At 37.7% G+C, this 27,866-nt stretch overlaps 1 protein-coding gene and 1 long non-coding RNA gene across 5 annotated transcripts in view; one reads left to right on the top strand and one right to left on the bottom strand.

Moving 5' to 3' along the window:
• LOC146516276 (neuronal acetylcholine receptor subunit alpha-7-like) overlaps window positions 1-26,743 on the top strand; it is a 52,608-nt gene extending 25,865 nt beyond the window's left edge. The window contains exons 5-10 of the mRNA XM_085161708.1: window positions 6,287-6,366; window positions 7,473-7,640; window positions 10,759-10,953; window positions 11,492-11,578; window positions 13,182-13,291; window positions 14,014-26,743. Of these exons, the coding sequence (XP_085017834.1) occupies window positions 6,287-6,366; window positions 7,473-7,640; window positions 10,759-10,953; window positions 11,492-11,578; window positions 13,182-13,291; window positions 14,014-14,616 (1,243 nt within the window). The 3' untranslated portion in view covers window positions 14,617-26,743. The remainder of the gene's footprint in view (window positions 1-6,286; window positions 6,367-7,472; window positions 7,641-10,758; window positions 10,954-11,491; window positions 11,579-13,181; window positions 13,292-14,013) is intronic.
• The window catches only part of LOC146516275 (uncharacterized), a 33,708-nt gene continuing 16,161 nt past the window's right edge, over window positions 10,320-27,866 (bottom strand). For 3 of the 4 annotated variants that reach the window (XR_014874385.1, XR_014874386.1, XR_014874387.1), the window contains one exon: window positions 10,320-14,065. This is a non-coding gene — a long non-coding RNA (uncharacterized LOC146516275). The remainder of the gene's footprint in view (window positions 14,066-27,866) is intronic. The other variant, XR_014874388.1, reaches the window with a different exon arrangement.

The raw sequence follows: 27,866 nt of genomic DNA, 5'->3' as shown, positions 1-27,866 counted from the left end.
ACTGGCTTCTCTGATACAGAGGTCAATAGAACAGAACCTCTTTTCTTTCAGCATATTTGGCTGGACATGAGGCTCCTGTGCTCATTGTTCTGCTTGGCTAGATTGAGGAAAGACAAAGCGCTTGGGCTGCTTTCACAATGTCGTCTAGATCTGGTCAGATTTAAGAAGAATTCAAGCACCTCCCATTACTGCCAGTGAGTGTCTTGATCATTTTCCAGAGTCCTTTGCATTTTGACCTTTTCTGTGGCATCAGTGTTGTCCTCAAACATAACCTGATTGTAGACTTTTATAACATATACTGACAGCTGCCTACACAGTAAACAAATAACACAGAACATTTACCCTTTTGCAAAACAGCTGTGACATAATAAAAATCAACAGCAACAGCAACACCCGGTGTGCCTCTGTGGGGCACATCAATCATGATTTTGTCTACGAGCATTTGCTGAGAAAAATTGATAAATAAATAAAGTCAATAAAAAGTGAAATAATATTGACTTCAGAGAAGGATTTGGTAGGTGTCTTGAAACACTTACAATTCCTTTGGAAATTGCAGTAAAATGTTTTAGGAGTTGCAACAGCATAGACAATTTTAGGAAGGTTTTTTTTAAAAATTATTTATTTTATTGGCCATAGTAAGTAATTGTTACAGTTTAAACTGCAAAGCGGAAGACAGTTCTAGTTCTTACTTAAGGATGTCCACTTGCTAAACATTAATCACAGAAATGTGCAAGGCAAGGCCACTTGAGGAAACGCTGAAGTGGTATTTATATAGTGCTCCAGTTTATGTGACTAAAACAGACAGCTATGTAATTGTGGATCATTATTAACCTGTCAAAACAGATGATATTAAACAGGGCATCAGCGCTTCACTTAACTCCTTGCAACAATACACTGCTTCTTGCTTACAAAGAAGTAGACTTGCGATGGGAAAAAGACAACAGGACACAAGATAGAGGTAGATTTGACTCCTGATGTTTCTGTTTCAGCTTCTTTAAGTTGATTAAATATTCTTTCATAAGGGAGAGATAGTGACAGATTTACAGCTTACCTATGACTGAGTGAGAGAGAGAATGAGTGAGAAAGAGGGATGGAAGCAAGAGCTCTGGGTGTCTACAAGGGATGATACAGAACATTAAGCGGCTTACAGTAGGGATAACTGATAATGATCAATATGCTCCTGACAGAGACCGAGATTGTAACTGACATTCTTCATGGATAAATCTGGAGTAAAATCATTTACTCTTATTTTTATGAATCAAGAAAACAAGCATGAGAGGAGATTAAAATTATGAGAAGATGTAGTTTTACAAATCCCTGATGGGAAACTAGGTCAGTGCAGTGGCAAGGCTTTAGCACACGCATTTTTTTTTAAATTCAAAGTGACAGGACCACCCTCATTCCACCCCCACCAAATCTCGACATTAAACCTCTATCCCCCATGTCAGAGAGATTTACCACTTCACTGCTAAGGGTTAGTAGGTAATGGGCATTGCAGGTTTTGGTTGCATAGGGAACAATCTAATGTATTTACCAACTTGTCAGATGTCAATTATTGGTGTCCTTCACTCCCAGAAGGAATCACATCAAATAATCTTTTCAAAATTAAGATACTTTTAAGTCAGGATCTGCCCACTTTGTGTCACAAATGTTTACTGTCTTTACTACTATGCCCCTTAAACACAACATGAAAGCCATGGGAATCAGGACTGTTGGGCCAGCTGACAATAAGCTACAATGGTATACATTGGAGCCAGCTGAGGTGGTTCGGGCATCTGACAAGGATGCCTCCTGGGCGCCTCCTGGGTGAGGTGTTCCAGGCATGTCCCACCGGGAGGAGGCCCCGGGGGAGACCCAGGACACGCTGGAAAGATTATATCTCTCGGCTGGCCTGGTGTTCTCCCGGATAAGCTGGAGGAGGTGGCTGGGGAGAGGGAGGTCTGGGCCTCTCTGCTTAGGCTGCTGTCCCCGCGACCCGGCCTCGGATAAAGCGGATGAAGATGGATGGATGGATGGTATACATATACCTTAAGTCAATCTTCAGACTATTCAGCCCTTTGTGCAAAAAATAAATTCTTATATATTTATTTTATCACAGACAGCATGATGATGATGGCAGCGTAAAGTGCGCTCCTTCCCAAGTGGTGGACTCTAATGCAAGTGCACATTTCTAGTAGATTATATTCTGGATTGTGGATATTCAGAAATGCTACAAGTTCCAAGTCTTTAGCCATGATTGACACTTCACTTGACCTTTCTTTCATCTGACCCTGGTCAGAGTAAAGCGTGGATCAAGCATCTTTGCTTTGGTCCCATCAGCCTCACATCAGCCCCTAAGATTTACAAAGTCTAAGCCCAGGTCAATCACGCTCATGTTCAACCCTCAAGGTAAGTCTGGGACTATGAAGTCTGACTGGCAATGTAGAATGTCTCCTCTCTGGCGGGGAAGATGCAGCAGACAGGATAGGAAGTGAAAAGATACCAATGATCATATTCCTTCTACTGGTGCAGAGGTGTTTAGTTGGACTTTTATCTGAGAGAACAAAAAGGGTAAACCCTATGCAGCTGCACTTCTCAAAAAGGGTGATTATTTTTTTATGCCTATGAAGCAAAAACCAGTTCAAAGAATTTCATCTTATTGGAGTCTCTGAGTGGGACATTAAGGATTCCTGGCTCAGGACTTGTATCAGATACTGTTTGATCATAAGGTAGTTCATACAACAACACCTTAGGACAAAGATCAGTGGATTGACTTTGATATTATTTCAGAGAATGTGCATTTTAATGTGCCACTTTCTGTATCCTGGATAGTCTTTTTCTGTTTCTTTTTTCTAAAGAAAGTTACTTTGACTTAGTCAAGAATTTTTGAACACTAGGTCCAGAAAGTAGGGACAGTTGTAATTTTGTATTTGTTTGTGTCAGCACATAAACAAATCAACAATCTCCTCACATGAATAAAAGATAAATACAATGACAATTCCTCTCTGTCAAAGACATGGATTTGAATATTTCATAATTTATAGATATCTGGAAAGCTTGAATACAAAAAGACTAAGCTTTCTACTTTTCTCATGTAAATAGTATAGACCATTTATCTGTAAAGAAGCATTACTTTTTTATATTATAGGTAGTTATCTAAAAGATAAACTGCTGACACACACTATAACTGTGTTTGACAAGAATGATATGTCAGTCCAGACCGTGTCATTGCATTTCTCCACTGACTATTGAAACCAGACTTCATATTCTCAGCTTCAGTTTTCAGTTTTCAGTTTTATTTGTCATATGCAAGTTAGCACGGGGTCAACATTGCAATGAAATGTGTTTGACGAGCAGCAGTCACTCAGCAGCATGATACAGTAGGAGAAAATATAATAAAATAAAATAAAATATAATAAAATAAAATAAAATATAAAAATATAAAAATAGTAAGGAGCTAAATATTAGAGAGACATGGTAAAAGAGAGAGTTTTCTGTACTGCTATATGAGAAACATATTTAAAGTTACAGTACAGTAATGACCAATTTAATTTAAGCAATACTTTACTTCCATTTATGATTTATCCATTTTATTTTTCACTTGTAATACTGGGATATTACACTTTTGGAATTATTTATTGCTATAAAGTAAAGTTTTTGAAGAATCCCATTAAGAAAAAACTCAATAAAAAGTCAATTGGAATTTAAGACATATTGTAGTTTCCATGTGATCTTTTATTAATATGTGATCTAATTAAATGCGGTTAAAGTTATACATCAAGGAGCCTGGGTCTGTGTGTGCTGTACATTATTCAAGTCACTGTCTTTCATATTAAACATTTATATTGGGGTTTTGAGAGGGGGTTTAGTAAATGAAAAATGAAATGTTTTTATTTCAATTTTTAATGCTTTAATTTGTCCATGTGAGGTAGATGTATTCCGGATACCATTACAATGCTAAATGCTAAGATCATTTATTCTAGGCAATGGATGAGAGCTACTCTGAAATATTCTCACAGTCTCTGTCTTCCACCCTTTAAGTGAAATAAAGGATTAGATATAAATTATGGATGTAGCATTATAAATCTGCATCCATTAAAGCTTTGTCCTGTTACACGTCTTCTGGATTCAGTCCCAAAAACTTTACTAAAATCTATGCTCCACCTACAAAGCAAAAAGCTTGTAAGAAGAATTTAAATGTTGATTAAATGTTCCTCACCCTCCAGTTGCATGTAGTCTCATGCTACAAGCAGTAAATATTTACTAATGGAAAATAACAGTGCGGTTTGAACTGTTGTCTGAGTTGCATTAACATTCATTCATCCTTTAAAATGAGATATATTGAGTTGCCAGTGTACCTCATTCAGTTTTCCTTTTTAAGAGGTCACAGCATACTGAAAATGTGAATTAAATATTATACTTGTTATGAATACATGGATAAATAGGTATAATTGTATGCCATTTACCGGTTCATTACTTTTTCAAGGAGGCTGTTTTCTGTCCATATGCTTTGGTAGTTTTTCCCCTTCTTTTCCATCTCATTATCCAGCATAAACAAAACTCAAAAGTGTTTACAACCGTGATAGGGTATACTTATGCACAGGAGGCTTTGAGCTAAATGATAAAATTATATGCTAATTACTCATGATGACCGTGCTAACATACTCAGATGCTTGGCAATTTAGTTTAGTTCTTTCCATTTGATGACCTCATTGACAAGTATATTTCAATCAAGATGTGTTTTAATGAGTCCACAGATTTTTTCAAGCTAATCCCTACTTCATCCATCCATTCGCTTCCGCTTATCCTTTCCAGGGTCGCTGGAGCCTATCCCAGCTGTCATAGGGCGAGAGGCGGGTTATACCCTGGACTGGTCGCCAGTCTAACACATAGAGACACAGACAACCATTCCCACTCACATTCACTCACAGATTCACACCTATGGGTAATTTAGATTGACCAATTAACCTATCCCCACTAACTGCATGTTTTTGGACTGTGGGAGGAAGCCGGAGTACCCGGAGAGAACCCACGCAAACACGGGGAGAACATGCAAACTCGACACAGAAAGACCCCGGCCTGATGGTGGAATTGAACTCAGGACCTTCTTGCTGTGCGGCAACAGTGCTAAACACCGTGCCACTGTGCCTACTTCAGTAGGTCTGAATTATAACAGAACCAGAAATTACTTGGTCCTAAACCAAAGTACACAATTTCAGACATTTCAGTTTCAGTCTAGAATTTATTAAAAGCTACACTTATTTATATTTTTCACATGCTTACTTTTACAACAATGAATAGAGGTAACTGTTGCTCGCACAGTGAAATTGGCTTCAAAGAACATGCTTCACCAAAAAGTCATAGTGATTGCTTTGATTACTGACAGTTGCCTGTGATTTTGCATGTTTGACCTCAAATACTTGGTAACTACTAGCTGAGGGACAGTAAAACTTGATTTTTACTACAACTGAGAGATTAGCTGCACAGGTCTGTCACTTCCATGGTTATTCCACTGGTCATTGACCAGTCTCTGCACCTGCAGCTGTTTTCCTAGTGACACCCTCCATCAACCTCCATCATCCACTTGCAACCTGCCAGTTCCCAGATGGGTCCTGACCAGTCTGTAGAGCTGTATGACTGGGGCATTATTAATTTTATCCCACATTGCAACCATAATTGTTAGACACCTAGAATGAATGAAGTTAATGTCAGACACTAATCTCAACATAATATGAGTCAGTGGTAGCTCACTATCTAACAGTGGCATGGTTTAATTTGACTGTTAGATGTTAATTAGTTGTTGGTATATTAAACTGTCAGTGTAGAAGACTTTATTATTAGCATGTGTGTTGTCAGAAGCTCAATAGATACATTTTCAGCATGACACAATCAAATCAGCCTAACAAAGCAAAAGTATTCTTCAACTGACTTCTCGGATACTCTTCTGGTTATTTTTACTTTCTGAAAGAAACATTAATCAGTTTTTGTGTTCCAGAGATTTTGAGCATGCAAAATAGATAATCTCTGGTGTGCTTGAAGGACGTCTTGGTAACAGACGACCGTGTTTATTTAACATGATGAGCAAAATTAAACACTCTCTGTCTGGATCTTCACTAATCCCCCTTGTCTCTGCCTGTCACCTTCATTTACCACTTGATGTTTTTTTGTCTATCTTTACTTTTGTAGTTGACTCTGACTCAGCTTAATAACTTCTATTCTCTTCTTTCTGTGTGTTTTTCTCTTCCATTTAATTGTTATGATCAATTGCCCCATTTAACTCTTTAACATTTAACTTGTCTCCATATAGTGCTGATGAGAGGTTTGATGCCACGTTCCATACAAATGTGCTGGTCAATGCTTCAGGAGCCTGTCAGTACATTCCACCAGGTGAGACATCCCAGATATTTCTATATTCTTACACAACCGTTCCACACTACTCCCAACACGCTAAATCCAAATTGTCATCATCTTAGGGACATCATTATCTCAACATCATCATTACTGTTATCACTGCCATCAACACCCTTCTCATTCTCACCTCACTGTTCTGGTGAACAATCTCTTTTCAGATTCCCAAGACAATGTCATTTTACAATCACTGAACATTAGAGACTGTTTCCACTTCCTCCACATACCAAAGTTGTTCCACTTGATATAGATCTAGTGACTCAGGGGGACAGTGAAGATCACTGAACTCACTTTCTTGTTCACAAAAACAGAATCGGATTGCTGTCTTGCATTGTTTTACTGCAACAGCTATTGGAAGATGGTAAATTATGGGTATAAGAAATATGATTCATATGGTCAGCAAAAATATTCAGACTATAGCATGCAGACATACAAGTTCAAGTTTGCAGAGAAAACTGCTATACCACTACAACCAACTTGGATTATTAACACAACTAGCTCTAGCCTCAGCATTGTCTTCTTGGCTGACAGGAGAAGAGCGCGTCATGGTCTTCCACTTATTATGCTTTCTAAAGGGCTTAGCATCATCTTTCTGTCAGCTTTAACTAGTGTCACCATTCTCTTTTAGTCTTTTACATGCACTTTTCTGTTTGCAGAACTGCTGCTCACTGAGCAATTTTTGTAAACTCTGGAGATTGTTCTGGTGAAAATCTCAGGAGATCAGCAATTTCAGACTCACTCAAACTAGCCTGCCTGGCATCAGCAAAGATGCCATGGCCACTGAACTCAAATACTCCAACCCCCGACCCCCCACCTAATGTTTGATATAACACTAACTAAAGCTCTTGATCTGTTTCTAGATCAGTATTTTTTGAATCGCAAAGCTGATGTTTATTTGTATTCTAAAAGGATATCAGTGCCTATAATAAATGGCTTGGAATATACTAGATTTTAGTATCAGAGAAGCATTTATTTAAAGTATGTTTAAGCAAAAATTGTAATGTAGAAGTAACTTTTTATTATTTTAAAAATAAATATTTACATTAAAAAAAACGGATTGGTTTCTAAAAGTAATTTATCTGCAGGTATCTTGAAGAGTACTTGCTACATCGACGTTCGGTGGTTCCCGTTTGATATTCAGAAGTGTGACCTGAAATTTGGTTCCTGGACCCACAATGGTTGGTTGCTGGATCTCCAGATGATGGAAGTCGATGTCTCTACATATATACCCAATGGGGAGTGGGACCTTGTTGGTAAGAACGAAAACAAAATGTCATGCATAGATGCTGAATAAGAAAGACCCTGATAAGACTCTCACGGAGATTCAGCATTAACTATACCTTTTATATCATCTTCCACAAAGTGAAACATCCAATCAGTGTCACACATTTTGACAGCAGGTGTTTCAGCTGTGTTTCTTTCTTTGTAAGATGCCACTCTCTTAGTCAATCAGTCCACAACGAAGGGGTCTTTAGATGGGGTGAATAATGCAGCTTCTATTTACTATAGTACTAAATAAATCTTCAACAAATTCTGTTTCTGACAGCATTTCTGTACAATACAGGTGATGCTAATTTCAAATACTGATCACAACAGGTAGGCTAGCAAAGCTAAAAATAAAATCCACCAGAAGTAGTTAAAAAGAACTCTCTCAGTTCATACCTTCAAGCCTTTCAAAAGCATCTAGGGAATGACTCCAGCATTTTGCCTACAGTTAGGGTTAGGGTTGATGAGCATATCAAAAAACATGGAAAGTTGCCCATCAAAGTGCCGTTTAAAATCATCCTCCTAACGTTATCCCTCATCCTACCAATATTTTTACCGTATATATATATATATATTCCACTGCTTGTGTCTCCATATGGAAATAAAGAACTCACATCATCTCTAATCCAGGTTTGTGTGTTAATCGGAGGCCAATGGAGTCATTTCCAGACACAAACTGACTAACACACAGAGTTGGTGCACCCAGCTGGCTGGGGGAATAGATGGGGGTTGTGAGTGTGTGTGGTAACAGCTGGCCCGGGGATGGTTCACTTAATTCAGGCACAGCCAGGCAGCTAGCTGGCCAAGAACACACACTGTCCTGGTGCCTTAGAACATGCCCATGTTCATGCAAGAGTGCAAACGCACACTCAAAAGCAAGCAGGCACGCATTGTTTCACTGTCTCAGGGGGTAACTCATTAAACTAAACAATTCCTGGGCACATTAACCTAATCTGAACTATCACAACAGAATGCCTCACCCCCACCCTTCACCTATTTATAACCTTTACCCTAAAACCAACTCTTATCCCCAAAGCAGTCCGGACCCTTCGGGACTGCACTGCAAGTCTCTAGGGTGACACATGTACCCATAGGTTAGTGTTCCGTCAGGTTAAAGTCCCTAAAGGGAATGGAGGACATGACCCCATACAAGTGAGCGCACACACGCGCACACGCGCACACACACACACACACACACACACACACAAGATGTGGTAAATGCATCTGCAGGTCTACAATCCATCAAATTAATAGAAACTAACAAAGGCTATTTCTCTTCGGCAAGCGGGTGACAAGAGTTTTAAATGAAATGAAATTGAATCCGAGCAATCAATTTAAACTGAATTCCTACAGGAAGTAACGCTCACACACGCAGTGGTAATATCAAGTGTTTTCTGTTACTCACTTGAAAAAAGTTGTGCATTTTGACTGTATTGTTGATTGTGTCATTTTCACAATCAATTAATTGCTATTAGAGGTGTGTAATGCTGGGTAAACCATACACAGGCAGCACTCTAGTGGGTTGACTTTTATTCATCACTGATTGTTGATTGTAAGCTACAAGTGACTGTCTGGCAGTCACACATACTCACACAGAGGTCCTTGATTGATGATATTAATCCAGAGGACAAGCTAACATTGTCTGCATTCCACCTTAAAATGATTATACGTATGAAATGGATCTGCTATTGTTACTGATCATTCAGCTATACAATTGTTCTTGTACTTGTAGTTTTTCTGACTATGGCCAGGCCAATGTGATGTTGATTTCTGTTACTGACCTTATAAAAATCAAAATATACCTATGCCAACAACAAAGATAAAACTATAATGTTGAACATGCCAGATATATATGACTGCTTTTTGGAGATGTAGCTGGGTAATCTGAAGCATTTACTAGCATTTGCAGGTTTTAACATTTTGTGGCAGTCCTTTACTCTTTACTCTGCTCGGCATATAATACAAACGATGATCATGGCACAATGCATTGCAGCTACAGCTAACTTTCCACAATCTCCAAAGAGCATTTTATTTGAAACTATTTAAATTACAGATAAAGGTAAATACACGCTCCTTTTAGTTTTTGTTTATTTGTTTTTTACAAAAAAAGAGTTACTGTTCAGATCTGGCCATCTGGACATGAAAGCTATATTTTCACTTTTTAGTCACCATGAAATGAACTTGAACATAAAATAAACTTTAGTCACTGCTTTTGTCATGTCATTTTACTGTTTTCATTTCATTTTTTGTCTACCCTTACTTGTTTTGATACGTTGTCCTGTGTACAAAAGGTTCCTTTCAAATATGCTGTAAGGTTCAGCAACAGGAACTGTTGTTTGTCTGTAAAATAGATGTGGAAGTATTCATAAATTTTATATAGTTTATATTTGAAAGTTATCAAGCTGGTTTTGATCAAACAAATTCCAATAACAGGATGAAAAGATGGCCAGCTGGTCAGCAAACAGATTCAAAAGCCAATTACTGCTCTCAACAAATGGCTGTCATTTTAAAGCCATGAACTTGCAACTTCTATTTCAGACTCTACTGTATGAGCAATTCTTTATACTGATTATAACTTCCTGCTAAACAAACAGGTGGAACGGATTTGAGATTATTGTGTTATATAAATGATAACGTCATACAATTTTAATTTAGGCACAAGTTGATTTTCTTTTGTTTTTTTCAAAGCAAGCTGCTTCCCAACATGATTAACTAAATCCCAGTCCAGACAAAATAATATTAATCTGATTGGTTAAAGTCTACAAATTTATGAAATAGAGAAATTGAAAGAAGAACTATTACTATTATCATACTCATCAGTTTCCAACATCTTCTATAAAAAGTACAAGTTGGCTTTCCATAAAATTTAAAACATTATACTTCTACAAGTATTTTGCCTGTATTTATTTACATTTTATTCATTTTAACTAATGCCTTTTTGTTAACAAGGCCATACATGAAGTTAAAAATGTGCATTATTGTCTTATTTTAGTGTTTATAAAAAAATATTCAGTCAAGCAGAAGAAAGAACTGGACCATTATTTCATAATTCTGTGCTTTTGACCTCTAAACTGACACCTTTTTACCCCTTAATATGTCTCCCAGGTGTACCAGCAAAGCGTAATGAGCTGTATTATGACTGCTGCAAGGAGCCCTACCCCGATGTGACGTTCACAGTCATTATGCGCCGCAGGACTCTTTATTATGGCTTAAACCTGCTCATCCCCTGTGTGCTTATCTCTGGTCTGGCACTGTTGGTCTTTCTGCTCCCTGCTGACTCTGGAGAAAAGATCTCACTGGGTACAGAGGATCACATACACATCAGGCCATCCTTGCACACAAAGACACAGATACACAGTTTCACGCAGAGGGACAATGATTCATGATTACATTCATGCATGTTGACAAAAATGTGCATTTCTCCCCTACTTTGGTCATCTCTGCCCACCAGACTGCAATTGCTTACCCATTTATTTGTCTTTGCTTTATGCTAATGCTGACATTATTGCTGTGAATAAGCATTTGCGTTGAATTCAGTTCCTTAGCAGATGAACAAAAGCACCACTGTTAACCCAGCAAAGATAATCATGTGGACCTGAAAATGCCAGCTTGTTTCAAAATGCCATTCCGTGAGACAGGGCTGCACTAAATAGAAATGAGACAGTGCCCCTTTGATGGTGGATAAGATAGTAAATATTCCAAAAATAAATTTATAGCTTTTGTCACCTGGTTTGAAGACAACCAGCTGCATTTATTTTGAGTTCTCTCAAGTCACAATTTAACAGCAATAGAGATGTTTGATGAAATAATGTATCTAACGTGTGTCTGCCCTTTTCAGGCATAACGGTACTGCTGTCTCTGACAGTGTTCATGTTACTGGTAGCAGAGATCATGCCTGCCACTTCAGACTCAGTTCCTCTAATTGGTAAGGCAATATTCAGCTCCTCGTAATGCTTTTATTGGTAATTATTTAATTGTTGGTTTAAAAACAACATTAAAGCAATTAATATGGGTAACAAATTTATAAAACTAGATATTGAATATTACATGTATGTTTCACAGGATGGTGAACTAAAATGTTTTACTATTAATTATAGTCATGTGAAGGTTTTCACAGGAACCTATGCAGTCTGAGTATGCACATCCCTCGATTTAGTGGCTTACCACTTCATTTTCTGAGTCAACTGCCAAAACTTCTGCTTTAATAGAAGCAGTTGCAATTGTTGATAATCAGTTAACCAAGTCCATTTACACAGTAGTGCATAGAGACTGTACTCTGGTGTCCACCTAAAGACATGGATGTTAATTGGGGATTCTAAATTGGTTATGGATGCCAACACTAGAAAATGTTATTTAAATCACAATCTAATATTTCCATTTTCAAATATTTAACAGCCAAAATGTGTGCTATTTCTAGTTTATTTTTAATTGATGGAATTGTTTTTGCAACAAATAGGTAAGAAAATTATAATATATCATGACTTGCCCAAAAGGTGGAAAAGGTGCCACAGTGGGTCAGTATGGAGATTTTATTTTCTCAATTTACTGACAAGAGAGAAAACCATGGAAAGATGCTGGATGAAAAGAATAATTTACCCAGGAGACAGTTGGCTACAATAGGTTAGAGTGTCAAAATAGATCTTTATGCCTCATACTCACATCATAGGGCAGTCTGTAGCAGAAAACATTCTTTGCACAGATGGACTGATATGTTGTGGCTGTGGGCGGGTTCTGAAGAGTGTGGGGTGGGTGTTTGCTTGCTGATGCAGTATGTGAAGATTATATTCAGCGTAGGAGATAAACAGTTGTGTTGCATAAGACCATACTGATGCAGACAGGGGAAGACAAGGCAGCAGACTTTAAGAAGGGAGGAGAAGCTGCAGATAGGGCTGCTGTCCTGCATCATCTGGCAGCTCAGTGATGTAAAACAAAGCCAAGAGCAAACACGCCTTTTAGAGTAGATGTTTAACACACTACAGATACTGTATATCAGAGATAATAGATAAAAGACAAAAATGTCTTTGACATTTACTATCAGAGGTTCATACAATTCCAATTATATTGTGACACGGAAACGTATAATTTCATTAGCCCGCCTTTCTACTTAATCCCTGACATCACAGCTGCATCAGAATGTGTTTGAAAAACATGCTTTCCTACATAGAAAGGATATGCATTTTTATGTCCCTGCGTGTCTTCCAGTGCCTCCAAGGCTGCGTATGTGTTATGTCTTTTGGCTACATTTTACATTAACAAAAAGAAAAAAGATGTTAGTCATCCTCTTATCCGCCCCTGGGGTGTTATGACCTTAGATTTGTTGACAGGGATAATTTCTTCACTGAATAATCAACCAGCTACCTTACTTGGTGACAGTGATGATGCTTTCGAATCTAATAATTTTAAAATGACCATTTCACTTATATATTTAAATAAATAAATCATTCAATAACAGACTACAATATCTACTAACAAGCCATGTGTCCTTTATTGAAATTGCAATATACTGATTTGTTCGTATTCTTCTTCAGCTCAGTATTTTGCTAGCACCATGATGATTGTGGGATTGTCGGTGGTGGTAACTGTTCTGGTTCTGCAATTCCACCACCATGACCCCCACGGAGGAAAAATGCCTAAATGGGTGAGTTCAATAAGGGGGAAAAAGAGACAATTTAATTACAGTATTATTTCAATAACCATCTTTCTAAAACTGTTTACCAAGCTTTGATGTGCCCCTCTTTAGAAGTTGAAAAAGGTTAGTTATTGCAACAAAAAAGGTACGCATCATTAGCACAATAACAATAACAGATCCTTCTTTGTTTAGTAATAAAAAAAAAAAATTGACTCTCCTTAGTTTCACATCATATTTTCACGAGTTTGTTTGTGTAAGGACATGACACCAAGATCTTACACAATGATTAAAGGTACTTTTTAAAACTATACTCTGCAAAACTTTTCTTAAAACCTTTACCACTTGGGGCAAGATTTTAAGAGCGGCTGTGAACAGGTGATTTCTGATGTATCCTGCTATTATCTTTTGATTTTTTCCTTTTAGTCCTGCTCTCATTCTCTTAAGAAGCTTTGCCTTTTTGGTAGGCCACCAAATAATTGCAAGAAATAGAAATTTTCAGGATGAAATCATACCAACTGTTTTTTCAATTCTGTTGCTAGCTTTAGTCATTTTAGAAGATTTTAGACTATTTTTTTTTGGTAAGTGTCAATTAAACTGTCTATGTAGGTTCTCTGTCATCCAGGTCATGGTAGTCTAAGGAACACTTTCCAGTGTAAATTAACATATCAATCGAATCTTTCCACCTTCTTTCGTCCAGCTAAATCTTTATCTTTCTTATTTCTTTCTTTCAGGTCCGAGTCTTTCTTCTCAACTGGTGCGCTTGGTTCCTCCGTATGAAGAAGCCTGGAGAGGAAAGCAAAACTCCAGTGAGCTCAAGCAGTCCTCCAACTTATAAGTACTCCCATTCTCCTGCTCACCACACTAGCACCACCAGCATTCAGATGAGCACCATACCAGGGCAGCCATCCACTCAGGCAACAACAACCAATGGAAACATGAACCTATACTTTAGCTACCACTCAATGGGCACAGACAACCCTGTGTTTCCACCTAGTGTTGATTCAGGTGTGATTGTGTGCGGTGGTGGAAGTGGAGGTGGAGGGAATCATCATAACGGTACCTCCCAGCTTGACATCCACTCAGACCAGACACGGACTTTGCTTTTGGAGCAGATTCCCGAAATTTGCCGGATTTTGGAAGAAGTGCAGTACATTGCGAATCGCTTCAGAGAGCAGGACGAGGGGGAGGCAATCTGCAGCGAGTGGAAATTTGCAGCTGCAGTCGTGGACCGGTTATGCCTGGTGGCCTTCTCGCTGTTCTCCATCATCTGCACCTTCACTATTCTCATGTCAGCTCCCAATTTCATTGAAGCCGTGTCAAAAGACTTTACGTAAGGCTGCTCTCTACCATCACTGACAGATAAAAACTAACAGTAGAAATTCTGACACAATTAGACCTGCACCACACAAGCCTCTCTTGTACTTTTATGTGAAGACACACAAGCTCAAGTTAATTTAGAATTGATATCACCATAGATCAGTACCCAGCCTTTACCCCTCTCATTACACGTTTGTAGGTATATAGCTGGGGTAATGTGTTTTTTCCCTGTGAAGGTTGCTCTTTAGCTTACAACATACATACAGGTACATAGGAAGTTGAAGCAACATGTAGTAGTTAATGATGTAGAAAGTCAGACTAATGCACTTTTCTTCTGTATCCCTGCTGCACCACATCATTTACTTGCCACCATTTGAGCGTCACGTCTCATCAGAATTCACTCTTTCCCTTACAACTTTTCTTTTCTCTTAATTTTAGAATTTACACATCCTGTCTTCACTCCGTTTTCTAGAGATGTCTTACCTAAACAACTTCAGCAGTTACATATATAGTACAGGGATTTACAGGTGTATTCTTGTAATGCATTTGTTCTTTGTATTTTATAAATAAATCCACATTTTACAGTGCAATCTGGTTAAGCTGAAATTGATTTTTTAATGAGTTAGCAAATTCACTGAGATCTACTGAAATTATACATTTCACTAATCTGAGGTGTGAAACTACTGAGTATTTTCATTTTAGATAAATATACCATTTTTTCCTCGCTAACTGAAATTTGATTTAAAATTTCAATTCAACTCAATTTTATGTATATAGTGGTCCCCTCAAGGTGAAAATGCCCATTATAATTCCCCACAGCCTGACTTACAATTGTATCTGATTCATTACAACAAAGAAAGCCAAATAATGTCTTTATACCTTCATTATTACTCTTCCTTTTACAAATGGAGCTATTAGTCTAATATATATTACAGTTTTTCTCGATTGCCTAAACACTTTTCTTGAAACTATGACTCGTATTCTCAAAACAGTAAACACAAATCCACAACGTCTCACCCAATTTCCCAAACATTGTATTTTCAGGTCAAAATTAAGCTCTACACTCAAAACCATTCACTCTTGCTGAAAAAACAAACTTTGTCCACAGACATCACACACAAGGCTTCAAAAACACACACACTACAACATAGTCTTACACATTGGTGCAATAAATTGAAAACAATATTTCAAAAACTGTCAAGTTATGTTGCTTGTGGTTCTTCCCCTCAAAAACCTTTTCATATCATGAAAACAAAAGATCCAATGTACATACAGCGGCACATTTTTATTAATTTACCATACAGTACAACACACATCAAAAACATTATTCCACCTCAGCATCCTGTCTGTGGTCTGGGTCAGGCCCGGGAATCTCATCCACATCACAGGCTATATTGGCCCTGGCCAGGGAGCAGGGGTAAAATCCTCTTGCATGCCTGATCCACCGCTGACATGCATCTACTTATATGTATAGGCAGGCTTCTTCCACGACCCGGAGGAGGTGAACACGGACATAAGGTTCTCTGTCATACACTTTCTACTGCCACGCCGAAAATAACTCCTCCCTCGGGTTTAGAAAGGGAGAGTATGCAGGCAAAAAGATGTCAGAAAACCTTGGGTTATTGGTAAACCAGTCATGAACCAGAGCAGTGTGATGGAAGCTGACATTACACCAAACAACAGCATAGTGAGGCTGCTCTGGCTGTGCTGGTTCACTGTAGTCCCGCTGGAACATATGTTGTCTTAGACCATCAAGAAAAGCAAGGAGAAGCATAGTGTTATAGGGTTCTAGAATGCCATGGCAGTGGAGTACCCCTCGTTGGCTGATGGCTGCGCACAGAGTGGCATTCCCTCCATGCTGACCAGGGACATTTACAATAGCCCAATGGCCAGTTATGTTCCTCCACCTCCTCCTTGGTGTCCTAGACCTCCTTTTCCTCCTCAACCTCTTCCTTTGCATCTCTTTGAATCCATTGTTTCAAACCTGAATGAGTTTCCGATTGGTGTGTGATAAATTTTGACTCGTAGTGTTTCCACTTGGTTAATTGTGTGCTAATTGAGCTCAAGCTGTGCTGACTTAAGTTCACATTATTGAATGCAAGTGCTTTCTAAATGGCCACATGGTATAAGCACTGAAAAATGTAGGGATTTGTGTGTAGAGTTTTGCAGTAACAGTTCACCACATCTGACTCATGTGTTAAAGCAGGGGAATAGTGTTTCAGGGAAATGGGTGTGCTTTTTGAAAAATAGCATTATGGTTTTGAAATTTTAGTTTAAAAGATTGGTTATAGTGTTTAAGCAATCAAGAAAACCTGCAATACATTGCCTGCCCTTTATAAGGTTTATTTACAGCAGACAGAAGAACAGAATACGCAGGCACCAAAATGTTAATATACCTCTGCTAACCCTGCCTTACAGGCCAAATCTTACCAATCTCTGCTTCTCCACAGCAACCCAGTCTTTCAGTGGCAGTTCATTTAAACTATAGGAATGATTTACCAGACACTGGAAAAAATACTCAGTCAACATTACTGTTTTGAAATGACATTAAAGCAACAAATTAATACTACCGGAACTTTTCTGTGACTGAAAACTTAACTTTTCAGGTCAGTTTATTAAAGTCTCACTTCATTACATCCATCCCTTGTGTTAATACAGTATAGTTTTGTTAGCATATGATGCACTATTTGTAAATCACTCACACTTACAGTGCAATTTTTCCTTGGGTAGTCATTCATCTTTGTTTATTTGTGTGAGCTAGACTTGTTTTTGTATTCTCACACAGAAACTCACAATACAGAAAGAGAATATTTTGAAATCTATTCTCAGATGCGCATTTAGTACTCTTTTGTAGTGGTGAGTGCTTTGTATTTTACTCTCTACTGCTCAGCAAAAGGCAAACACTTGTCTTCCCTAATCTCTAGTGACAACATGTAACAAGGATTACTGGGTGACTTGATACAACAGATTTTTGTTCAACTTTGTCTCTTTTCGCCCCCTGACTGTCCTCTGATTCTAGGGGGCAAAAGACATGAGTGAATTCCTATTTTAAAAACCCACATAAATGCACAGCCTTTTTCCACCAAGCTATTGGATATTTTAAATGGTGTTAAGTGGAGAAACTAAAGAAGAATGAAGCAACACCATACAGTACACCACACAGCGATTGCAGAAATACTCAATGAATTCATGCTGTTACAGTTAATCAATGCACCACGCACAGACAAACAGCTGCCAACTGCTGTCGACCTTTTATGCCACTAAAGCACTGTAAACAGTTTGTTATATCCAGTCATAATAGACATGAAGCAAAAGGTGAAGCCAATGAAATGTACAATGTTGCTTTATTGCCAATTCTTTTGTGCGAACTTAAGCTGCATTCAAAAATCTACTTTTCTGTGACCAGGGATTTGATATTTTTACTTGCTTTAAAGGTCACAAATGTGCTTTTAAAAATAACAAGGAGTAGTCTTATAATCTTTAAATGAACAGGCAGACATTTGTTTCAAACAGATCAAAAGATGAATACCACTTTCACATCTGTGTAATAAAGGCGCTATAGTCAGAGCTCTGCAGTTATCTTAGGCTACCTACATGCTGATGGTAACTTACTTGACTGACATATTTCTGTCTAACTCAGAGAAACAAATCCATTTTTTACCTAGCTGAACAATTCTATTAAATATTGGTCATTGTTCTAATTGTGCAGGGTCCTAACATATTTCAAATTGTACAGTATGTGCTTAAATATGAATTCAATCATAGATGATCTGATTACAAAACATTTATTGGGAATTTATTGGAAATGCCTGCAAATGTCCATGCAGATAGAAGTGGGAAGGTGTCACAAATGTGCTCCATCTCACCTACCAACGTGTTGGAACATACAGTGCATCAGCATTGAAAAGTTGCATTAGAAGAAATAAAGCCATGTCAGGATTTGTTTAATGTAAAAGACAATGCAATTTACAATTCAATATATTGAAGTTCACCCACACACTAAAGGCTCGAATTGCAGTTTTTTAAAGGTTTAATTCTGCTGAATGAATTTGAAAAGTATAGCTAAAAATGAGGATGTGGCAGTTTACTTTTTGCAATGCTTTTGAATTTGTCTGTTGCTTTTAATGGTTTTTAAACTGACAATGTTGTATTTTGGTCAACTTGAGTGTCTTATTCTTTGTAGTCTGTGCCTCAGTATCATTCAGAGTCATTCTACGTTGAATAATGTACATAAATGCTCAGTGTACATGACTATTTTGAGAAAAATAAAGGAGTGACTAATAATTATTTGCATTTCGCTTGCCTACATGCTATAATTCATGAAATTATATAGTTTGATTAAAATGTTACCACCAGAGTTTTCAATCAGTCGTGATGAATTCTGGAATCGACTGGAAGTGGTTATTACTAGGTTGTTTTTTGCAATCTGAACAGTCAGTGAAATGACAGCTTGTCATCTAATATGCCTGCCTAATCACAAGTGACTTCTATGGTATTGTTCACACAGTTTTATAAAATGTCATATTTCACTGACAGAATAATACATTATTTTTTTCTCACAATAAGCTCTAACCAAAGAGTTCAAAATTTGGAAAAATATACACACAATCAGGTTCATAAGTATTTGAACAATGCAACCCATAATGGGTTCTGTATACCATAACAGTCGATTTAAAAAAACAGACAACCAAGATGTGATTAATGTGCAGACTTTCAGCTTTAATTTAAGCAGAGATTTAAATCAGGTGGTAATTCCAAATACTAAACTTTTGTAGCCCTTCGTTGGTGCTTTTAAAATAAGGTCCAGACAGATGCTGATGCAACTGAAAAAGGCCATCATTACCCTGAAAAATCTATCAGACAAAACAGCAAAACTGGGTATATTCCTAAAAAGCCATGCACTGGGTAGCTCATTAACAGCCAAGGGCAAGAAAGACCACAGAAGACAAACATCTAAGTATTGAGACTGGGGGAAGTATGGAGAAGGGAAAGAACACCTCATGATCCAAAGCATACAACAATATCAGTCAATCATGATGAAGCAGAGTGACCCACAAACAAATAGCAACTGAAGCCAACTACAGTAAAGGCCTACCAGAGGCCAACAAGGAAGGTAACACAGCAATGGATGATTTTCCAGGCTTCAGGTCATTCATTGTCTAGTATTAAACACAATTATCAAAACTGACAAACTTTGTTAATTTTATAATTATTTTTAGCCTCTGAAAATAGGAGAATTTCTTTAAAAATGTCTGTAAACAGTTAATGTAAACAATTAATATCTTCGTTAAATCATTTAAATTAAACATAAAAGTCTGCACTACAATCATCTTCATTGCATGACTTGAATTGCTTGATTGCTGGACCGTGATGTCATAGAGGCAATATTGCAATAATTCTATTATTGTCCAAATACATGTATGACCCTAACTGCATATGTCTTCTTCATGACAGTGAGATCATGAAGCTTCACATGTGCAGTAAGATCCAAGTGGATCGTATTGTGGATGGGTTATCTCAGTTGTTCTCCTAACTGAAGTTTGGTCCGTTTACAGCATCCTGCCATGTGATTGCATTTGTTCCTAACCATTGGGAACCCTCATGTTAACTTCTATCGAGTCGAAAAAAGTTAGCATTCATCCTCCAGCTTCACTGTGTTTATGTTATGCTAACATTACATTATGCTAGCTGTGTCATTAGCGATAGCACATCATTATATACCAGCTAGTCCAACTTCACTAACCTTACAAAAGTCACTGTTGTTTAGTTTTCTGTCTTCATGTATGTTGGAAATAATAGCAGAGCTGTAAGTTTTAATTTTTTCAGAAATCTCTCATTTAGAACATACTATATCAAGTTTAGGTGGAAACTAGGGAGCTAACTTCCTGCTAACTTCTAACACCTGGTAAAGCAGGTTTTGCTAAAGATTTAGCAAATTTTGCTAATTTTGTTAAAGATGAAAGAATTTAGACAGTTTTTACCTGTCATTGATGCCGCAGTGTTTGTTTTAATTTTGGAACCTGAAGTGGAAAGAGTCTGGGACCCAGATTACTCCGCTGCTGACTATGGTAGCCGTAATGCTCCGACAATGCATCAAGCAGTGCGGCTACGTAGCTTACCAAAGTCGTACTAAAACATTTTTTGACAGATTTTTGAGCGCCGTGACCACATAAAATTGGTTTGAGGTCAGTAAGCACAACCAGAATTCATACACAAAGGCGCACAGTGTTATAAGGCACACTATCGATTTTTGAGAAAATTAAAGGATTTTAAGTACACCTCATAATGCGGAAAATACAGTAATTAACTTGCTGCTGTGTCAAGCTCCTAGCTTCAATAGAGACATCCACAACCAGAACCACATGTTGATTTACATATGCCAGTATTGATAGATTTTTTTTAAGATAAGACGTGACATTTTTTGACATTTCAAAACTAATTCATGTTTGATGCGATGCAAAATTCAAAGATTCCCTGTTTTAGGAATAGTATTTCTAGGCTCAGGCTTCAGATTACTACACAAAATTGAGCCAGAACCTTCTCTGCACCCTGAGCTGAAAAGTTAAACTAAACTCAGATATGTGAACATGTAACAAACATTCATCAGACAGTATGGTTCAGCAGCCTTCCTCATTTCCCAAGAGGAAGGAATGGAGGAAATAAACAAAGTCAGACAGTATACAATCTCCTTACTGCCTATGATATTAGTCAGGACTTTCAGCAGCTTAGCACACACACAAACACACAGACACCAAATGCTGCTCAGCAGTGTGATAACATGTTCAAATTGGTCAAATCTAATCTCAGGCTTCACTGCACACATACAGACAGCTGTAGGTGGCTGGAATTGCACCCCACTGTATCACACCTCAAACACATGGACCCCAACCTCCCATTTGCCAGCAGACCAAGGTGACAGACACAGTGCCATAACCTTTACCTGAAATTGTCCTGGAACAGGCCACTTTGGTTGTACTGGATGCTTGCACAGTTTTGGTGAGTAATGTTTTCTCTGTTTGGTGGCACTGTTGGTCTCAGGTAATCTAGAACACACCTCTGTGGGCTTAATAATGTAGTTCAATATAAGGACCACACACCTAACATCTCCAGTGAGGTGTATGTATACGGTCCTAAACAGTTCTATGATAAAATGTTTTGCGACTTGCAGCTAAATAAATACAAGCTAACCTGAGTATTTTGAATAACTACTGTTTTTTACAATAATAAAATGCAATGCAATATAATGTCTTATTGCATCTCTATTATTTAGAATGCAAAAAGTCAAAAGTACTTACTGCATCTTGAATATGAGGAAAGCCAGCCTCTAGCCAATGATCTGAAAGTCATTGCTGTCGTGGATTTCATGAAGTAGTTTGCTTTTGAATAACCTGCATGACCTAGTAAGTCTAATCTGATCTCTGTAATCACACATTTTCCATTCAAATGGCAGTTCTCAGCAGTATTAAAACAAATTGAACCCAGTGAGGACACAAGGCTTACCCGACATCAGGCTGTGCTGTCCATCGTTGCTGACAATGCGACTGGCTGTCAAACATTTGTGTTACCAGCTGTCCTCATTGTCTTACAGATGTGGCAATCAACCATGGATGTTTTTATGTTAAAATCTACACTTCACCTTGTCTATAACCAAGGAATAATAAAAATAGCAATAATAATAATTACATCCACGTTCATCTATTTCACGTATCAACCACTTTCTCTTCTCTCCAACTTAATCCAGAAGTATGGAAATGCATGTATATGTGTGTAGTGTGTAAAAAAATAAAAAATATATAAATAAAATGCTCTTAATCTGATTTCAGGGTGAATGGGGTATATAATCTCATTTACTCCTTCAATCCTTTTCCATTCTATTCTTAACAAATGCTTTCATAGTAACACTACGATTACAGTGCATATTCACAGTTATTCTTGATGCATAATCTTGGCTCATAACAGAACTGATTGGGAGAAAAGAGGTTATTAAAGGAGGTTAGAAGGTCACATGTTGCTGTTGGCAATACATGAGAAAACCATGCAAAGTCATTGTGCGTGCCCTAGTTGGAGGGAATTACACATGATTAAAACTAAATTGAAAGACTGTGGTTTCTAAATGAAGAAAAAAATAAACATTTAACTTAAACTTCTGTTCAGGAATTTCTGTAATTACAACCATGAGAAAGTGATTTTAATTAATGGCAATATTTCACTTCTGATCAGACATGTTCTGATAAAGCATATTTAAATGGCACCGCAAAGCAAGAAAACCCTAACCCTAACTGCAATAGCACATGAGAAGTCAGGCAGAACCTCATAAACTGGCAGTTAAAGTTCTCTCAGGTTTAAATCACTATTTTCCCCTTAAAGCAGTCAGGGGTGAATGGTGACAGTTACCATTTGCACTGCTGCTTTTTATTGCAGATGTTTTGTTGCAGTATATTATGTTGAATATAATGTCTCTGCTTGCTGTTATCAGATCAGTAAGGTGTGGAGAGGCAGTGTGTGTGACAGACACAGCCTGTGCCTGGCCCCTGCCCCAGTGCTGCAGTGAGCTAACTTAATGTGTTTGAAGAGGCGTACTTTCTGTTTTTGCGCTTCGTGCCCTAAGTGATACAAATAGGCTGCTGATGTGTGTGGGAGCCATGGCGGAAACATTTCATCATTTGATGATCATCATTTCTCCTCCTGTCTGAACACATACCATCTATCTTGTTTTTTTTCCTCCTTTTGCATTTGTGAAACATTACCACCTACTATACTATATGTGCATGTCTACTCATCCCTGTTCACACATCTCCTATATCTCTTTTACACATCTATTTTCTCCACCTCTGATTACATTTGTATTATAAAATTAAGTAAACACATTAACCAGTAAGTTACAGTAATTAAGTAGTGCTGTGCTTCCAATGTGAAGATGAAATGTCTCTTTTCGAAATATTTTGTTGTATATGACATAAATGAATTTAGTGAAACATACGTACGAGATGAAGGAAGCTGATAAACCAGTCAGGGTGAGCGAATGCATTTTTATTACACTGTATGCAATTCACTTCCAGCATATATTGTGTCTGAAAAGCAATGAAGGTTGAGAAAAAAAAATTGAGCCAGCTTTTTACGTTGTATCTTTGTAAGAGGGACCTTCACTGTACCCCATTAAATTCCCAACAATGGCTGCCCAGAAAGGATTTTGTGCATTTCTTGTAGTATAAAAAGTTTTTTTTCCCCCAGCAGAATCAGTCAGAATGCACTGCTGTGCAAAACACTGTCGCTTTGCCAAAAATATGTGTGTGTATGTAAGAGAGTTAGTTGTTTTTTTTTGTTTGTTTGGCAAAGTTAATGGATCTAACATGTACCCGTGGTGGACAGAATGCCAGCTTTGGCTGAGGTCCTCTACAGGAAGCATGTGGTAGAGGTCATGCTCTGGCACTTAGTTCTGCTATGGGGCAAAGTGCACCACTGGCAGCATGGCAATCATAACCGATGCAGAGCATCATCAATCATCATGTTGACATGATGCCAGCGACAGGCATACATGCTGAGAACAAGTACACCATCCTGAAGCTCTGGTAACTGTTTTAACAGATAACCATATTGAAGGGAATTATATTTTTTAAATTCATTTACTGGTAAAAAAAAAAAAAAAAAAAAAGTAAAAGTAAACACAAAATTAATTAGTTAGGGATTACAGAAGCTGTATAATAAAAAAGAAAATGTGAAATAAATCTAAAACTGTTTTTTATCTTTTATGCAATTTATTTTCATGAATAGAGATTTACAATTTAAAGTTGGCAAGATGGCTAATAATTTGAAATGTTATTCAAATTAGTCAGGTAATATCCTGTTTGGCTGGGTTTGATGTCCACTATTTATGGGACTTTAGAGGACATGCCAAATGATGCCAAAATCTGTGATCCAACAAAGAAATTAACTGTGTATATCTAAACATGAATAGATGAATAAATAACTGTGATCATTATTGTACCAGTGCTGCATGATTCATCTTAGTTCAAATTCATGTGGAGAAATAGCTGGTATTTACAGAAAGTAATGTTTTTCTACGAACAAAATTTTTTTTTTCTTGAGCCAGAAATAACACACACTAACTACAACCATATGTAGTCTAGTCAACGATAGTGGATAACAGATTTAATCTGACAATAACCTGAGTTCTATGCATGGTGCAGTCACCACACATCAGATTTAGGGATTCAGGATAAAAGTACTTCCATAAGTAAATAAATAACCAAACAAGATAAACATACATATATAATACAAACACAATATATCGGGTTCCTACAGCTTTCGCGTTAGCATTTTTCTCTGACCAATTGAAATGCTTGCCTCTTTCTTTTTTCTGAAAAAAAAAGAAACAAGAAAGAAAGAAACGAAGCTGACTGAGGGCTCATTATGGCTAATGGTATATAACATTTTTATCCTCAAACCAGAATTGGCAATCTTGTGCAGGCTGGTAGGTATTTTGGTTGCAATGACTCTAATTGGAATCATACTACAGTGTAACACAGACAATTTGAAACATGATTCTGTTTTTAGTGTAAAAATGTGGCATACAAGAAAATTAATTGCAGACATTTTATCTAGCTAAGTTAAGTTAAACTAATACAAGGAGCAACAAACTTTAACCAAGTTCTGCAGAGAAGTCTAATTGAAGTTATAAAATTAATATTTTAGCATTTTCCTTTAATTCTGGATCTTTTATTCTGCATTACAGTACCTCTGTTGTTATTAGCTAGAAAATAATGCTTAAAATATTAATATTTTAAGGCCTTAGGAAGGAATCTTGAAGTCTTGCAAGGAGTGATGTAAATAATTGTGTGCACCTTTAAGTAATGTTTTATGCTGTATGTTGCATTACAGGCATCCTGACTCTGACTCAATTTGCATTGGCAAAGTTAAGTAGATTTTCTATTCTAAGGTAGTCAACATGTGCTGTCTAACTCAGCGGTTACCCATTGCCTTATGAACTAATGCGACTTTTCTCTGTTTGTCTCGTGTGTCCGTTTGTGTGTGTTTAAGTAAATTTTAGGGAATGTGCAATACACATGTTCAGACCAGTCTTACGGAAGAGCAGCTTAAGTCAGGGGAGATGAAGCACATGCTGAAATAGGGTGTATATGGAGATGGAAAGAGAGCAAGAGAGAGGAGTAGGAGACAGAGAGATGGGCTGTGCCTCAGGGATGAACTAAGAGTGTGTATGTGTTACTGCTATTTTTCAACCTAATGAGATAACACACAAATCAAACATACACAAATGCACGTTTGCATGCATGCACACACATACACAATCAGACTAATACGCACAGCCAAGATTTTCTCTATCATATCAGTGTCTGTGAGTCACTGACAAAGAGAAGCCTGAGCTCAAAGAAGACTTTTCAGTTGGCTTCATACAACCTCACAAAATACTCACTAAACTTGTAAACTTGTTTGTGTTTGGGTGTAAATATGTGTATCTCTTTCAAATGTAGATAAAAGGAGTTCTGGGGACCATTTCTCTAACCCTAGAAAACAGGAGTTTGGGTGGCGCCCGAGTTTGCACGGTGGGTGGGAACCTGGTTGTTCAGACAACTCCTGAGGCGATCTGCACCAATTAAATGTCTGTATTTACATGGGATTTGACTCTCATGCTGAGAACTCTTGAACTGGGGTGCTTCCTGTCCCGAAGCAGTTGTGTGGGAGTTAAGGTGGCCATTATTGTCTCGGATAAACAGTGTTTCAATGGCTTCATCCATGTCCAGACACTCTGCACTCCAATAGGGAGTCAAGCACAAAGAGACAAAACGCAGCGTGGTGCATTGAAAACATGGGAAAAAACATTTTGAAATTGTCTTTAGCATAATACAAAGTCAACAATAACTAAGATGTATGTGGAGGTGTATCTGTGTGAGTGTCAATGTAAATGGGTACTGCAGTTTGGCTAGCATCCGTTCAGCAACCTCGTTAGTTTTAGTTCCATGTTATGCTGCAGAATGAGAAATAATATCCACTATGGCAGCGGTCCCCAACCCCCGGGCCTCGGACCGGTACCGGTCCATGAGTCGTTTGGTACCGGGCCACGAGAGTTGAGGCTCAGGTGTGAAATGTATGGTTTTCAGGGGTTTTATCAGTTTTCAGTGTTATTTTGTTATTGTTTTGATCGTTAACTCGGTTTTCCTGGGTCTTTTCACGTGTGTTATGAATAAATCTTCTTTTTTTCGGTACCGGTACTAGTTTTATTTTGTTGTATTTATCCGCGACACATTAAAGGCCGGTCCGTGAAAATATTGTCGGGCATAAACCGGTCCGTGGCGCAAAAAAGGTTGGAGACCGCTGCACTATGGTACTAATGAGAGTTATAGTTTCTTGGGATTGTAGAGGCAAACACACACATGCACACACTGATGTATTGATATTTTACAGTAGCAATCTCTCACTGTCTTAATAAAAAATGCATTTATAACAATCCATAAACTTGGTGAGCCACTCTACATTAAATTATAAAAAGGACCATAAATAATTTCTTGTAATCCTTGTAAAGTGAAACGTTCAACACATTCCCCATATCAAAACAAACAACAAACTACGTAAAACATTTACCCATATGATTCTATCGTGAACTATAAAAATGACAGCACGCACAGTGATATATTTAGATGTAGTCATATAGTATATCAAGTATTAAGTGTTCCTGTATAGAAACCCTATGTGTACATACACATGCCTATATATATGAAATAGTGATGGGTCGTTCGCGAACGAAATGGCTCTTAGAGCCGGCTCTTTGACGTGAACGACGCGAGCCGGCTCCTTATCGCGAGCCGTCACGTGGGGTTTTTTTTCTCTCTCACCCTCTCTCTCTCTCGCACTTTTTTTTCCCGCTTCACTCCGCACGCGAGCCTTGTGCTTTACGCTGGGCAGAGGGGCGGTAGTTACACTCAGTAGCACAGGAACAGAGAGAGAGAAAGAGAGCCAGGGACAACAACGTCACATTAAAAAGGTATAGTAATTATCCATAACTATTTTCAGTTGCAGATGATAAAGGATTCAGAAAGTTTATGCATGCAGGCCCATATGACAGAGAATGTGCATCTTTTTTTGGTTTTCATATTTTAATTTATATTTAATTGTGTTGTGGTTTGCAGTATTTTGTGTTGTTTCACTTTAAATTTGTAAAAGGAAAAAGCTGAAAATTTAAATAGTTAAAATTTGAAATGTGAATAGTTGATTTTTGTATTATATGATTTATTTATTACATTTTATGTGGAGT

This window comes from Neolamprologus multifasciatus, chromosome 6, assembly GCF_963576455.1.
Source record: "Neolamprologus multifasciatus chromosome 6, fNeoMul1.2, whole genome shotgun sequence".
Taxonomy (NCBI): domain Eukaryota; kingdom Metazoa; phylum Chordata; class Actinopteri; order Cichliformes; family Cichlidae; genus Neolamprologus; species Neolamprologus multifasciatus.
This window is presented reverse-complemented; position numbering and strand designations above follow the sequence as displayed.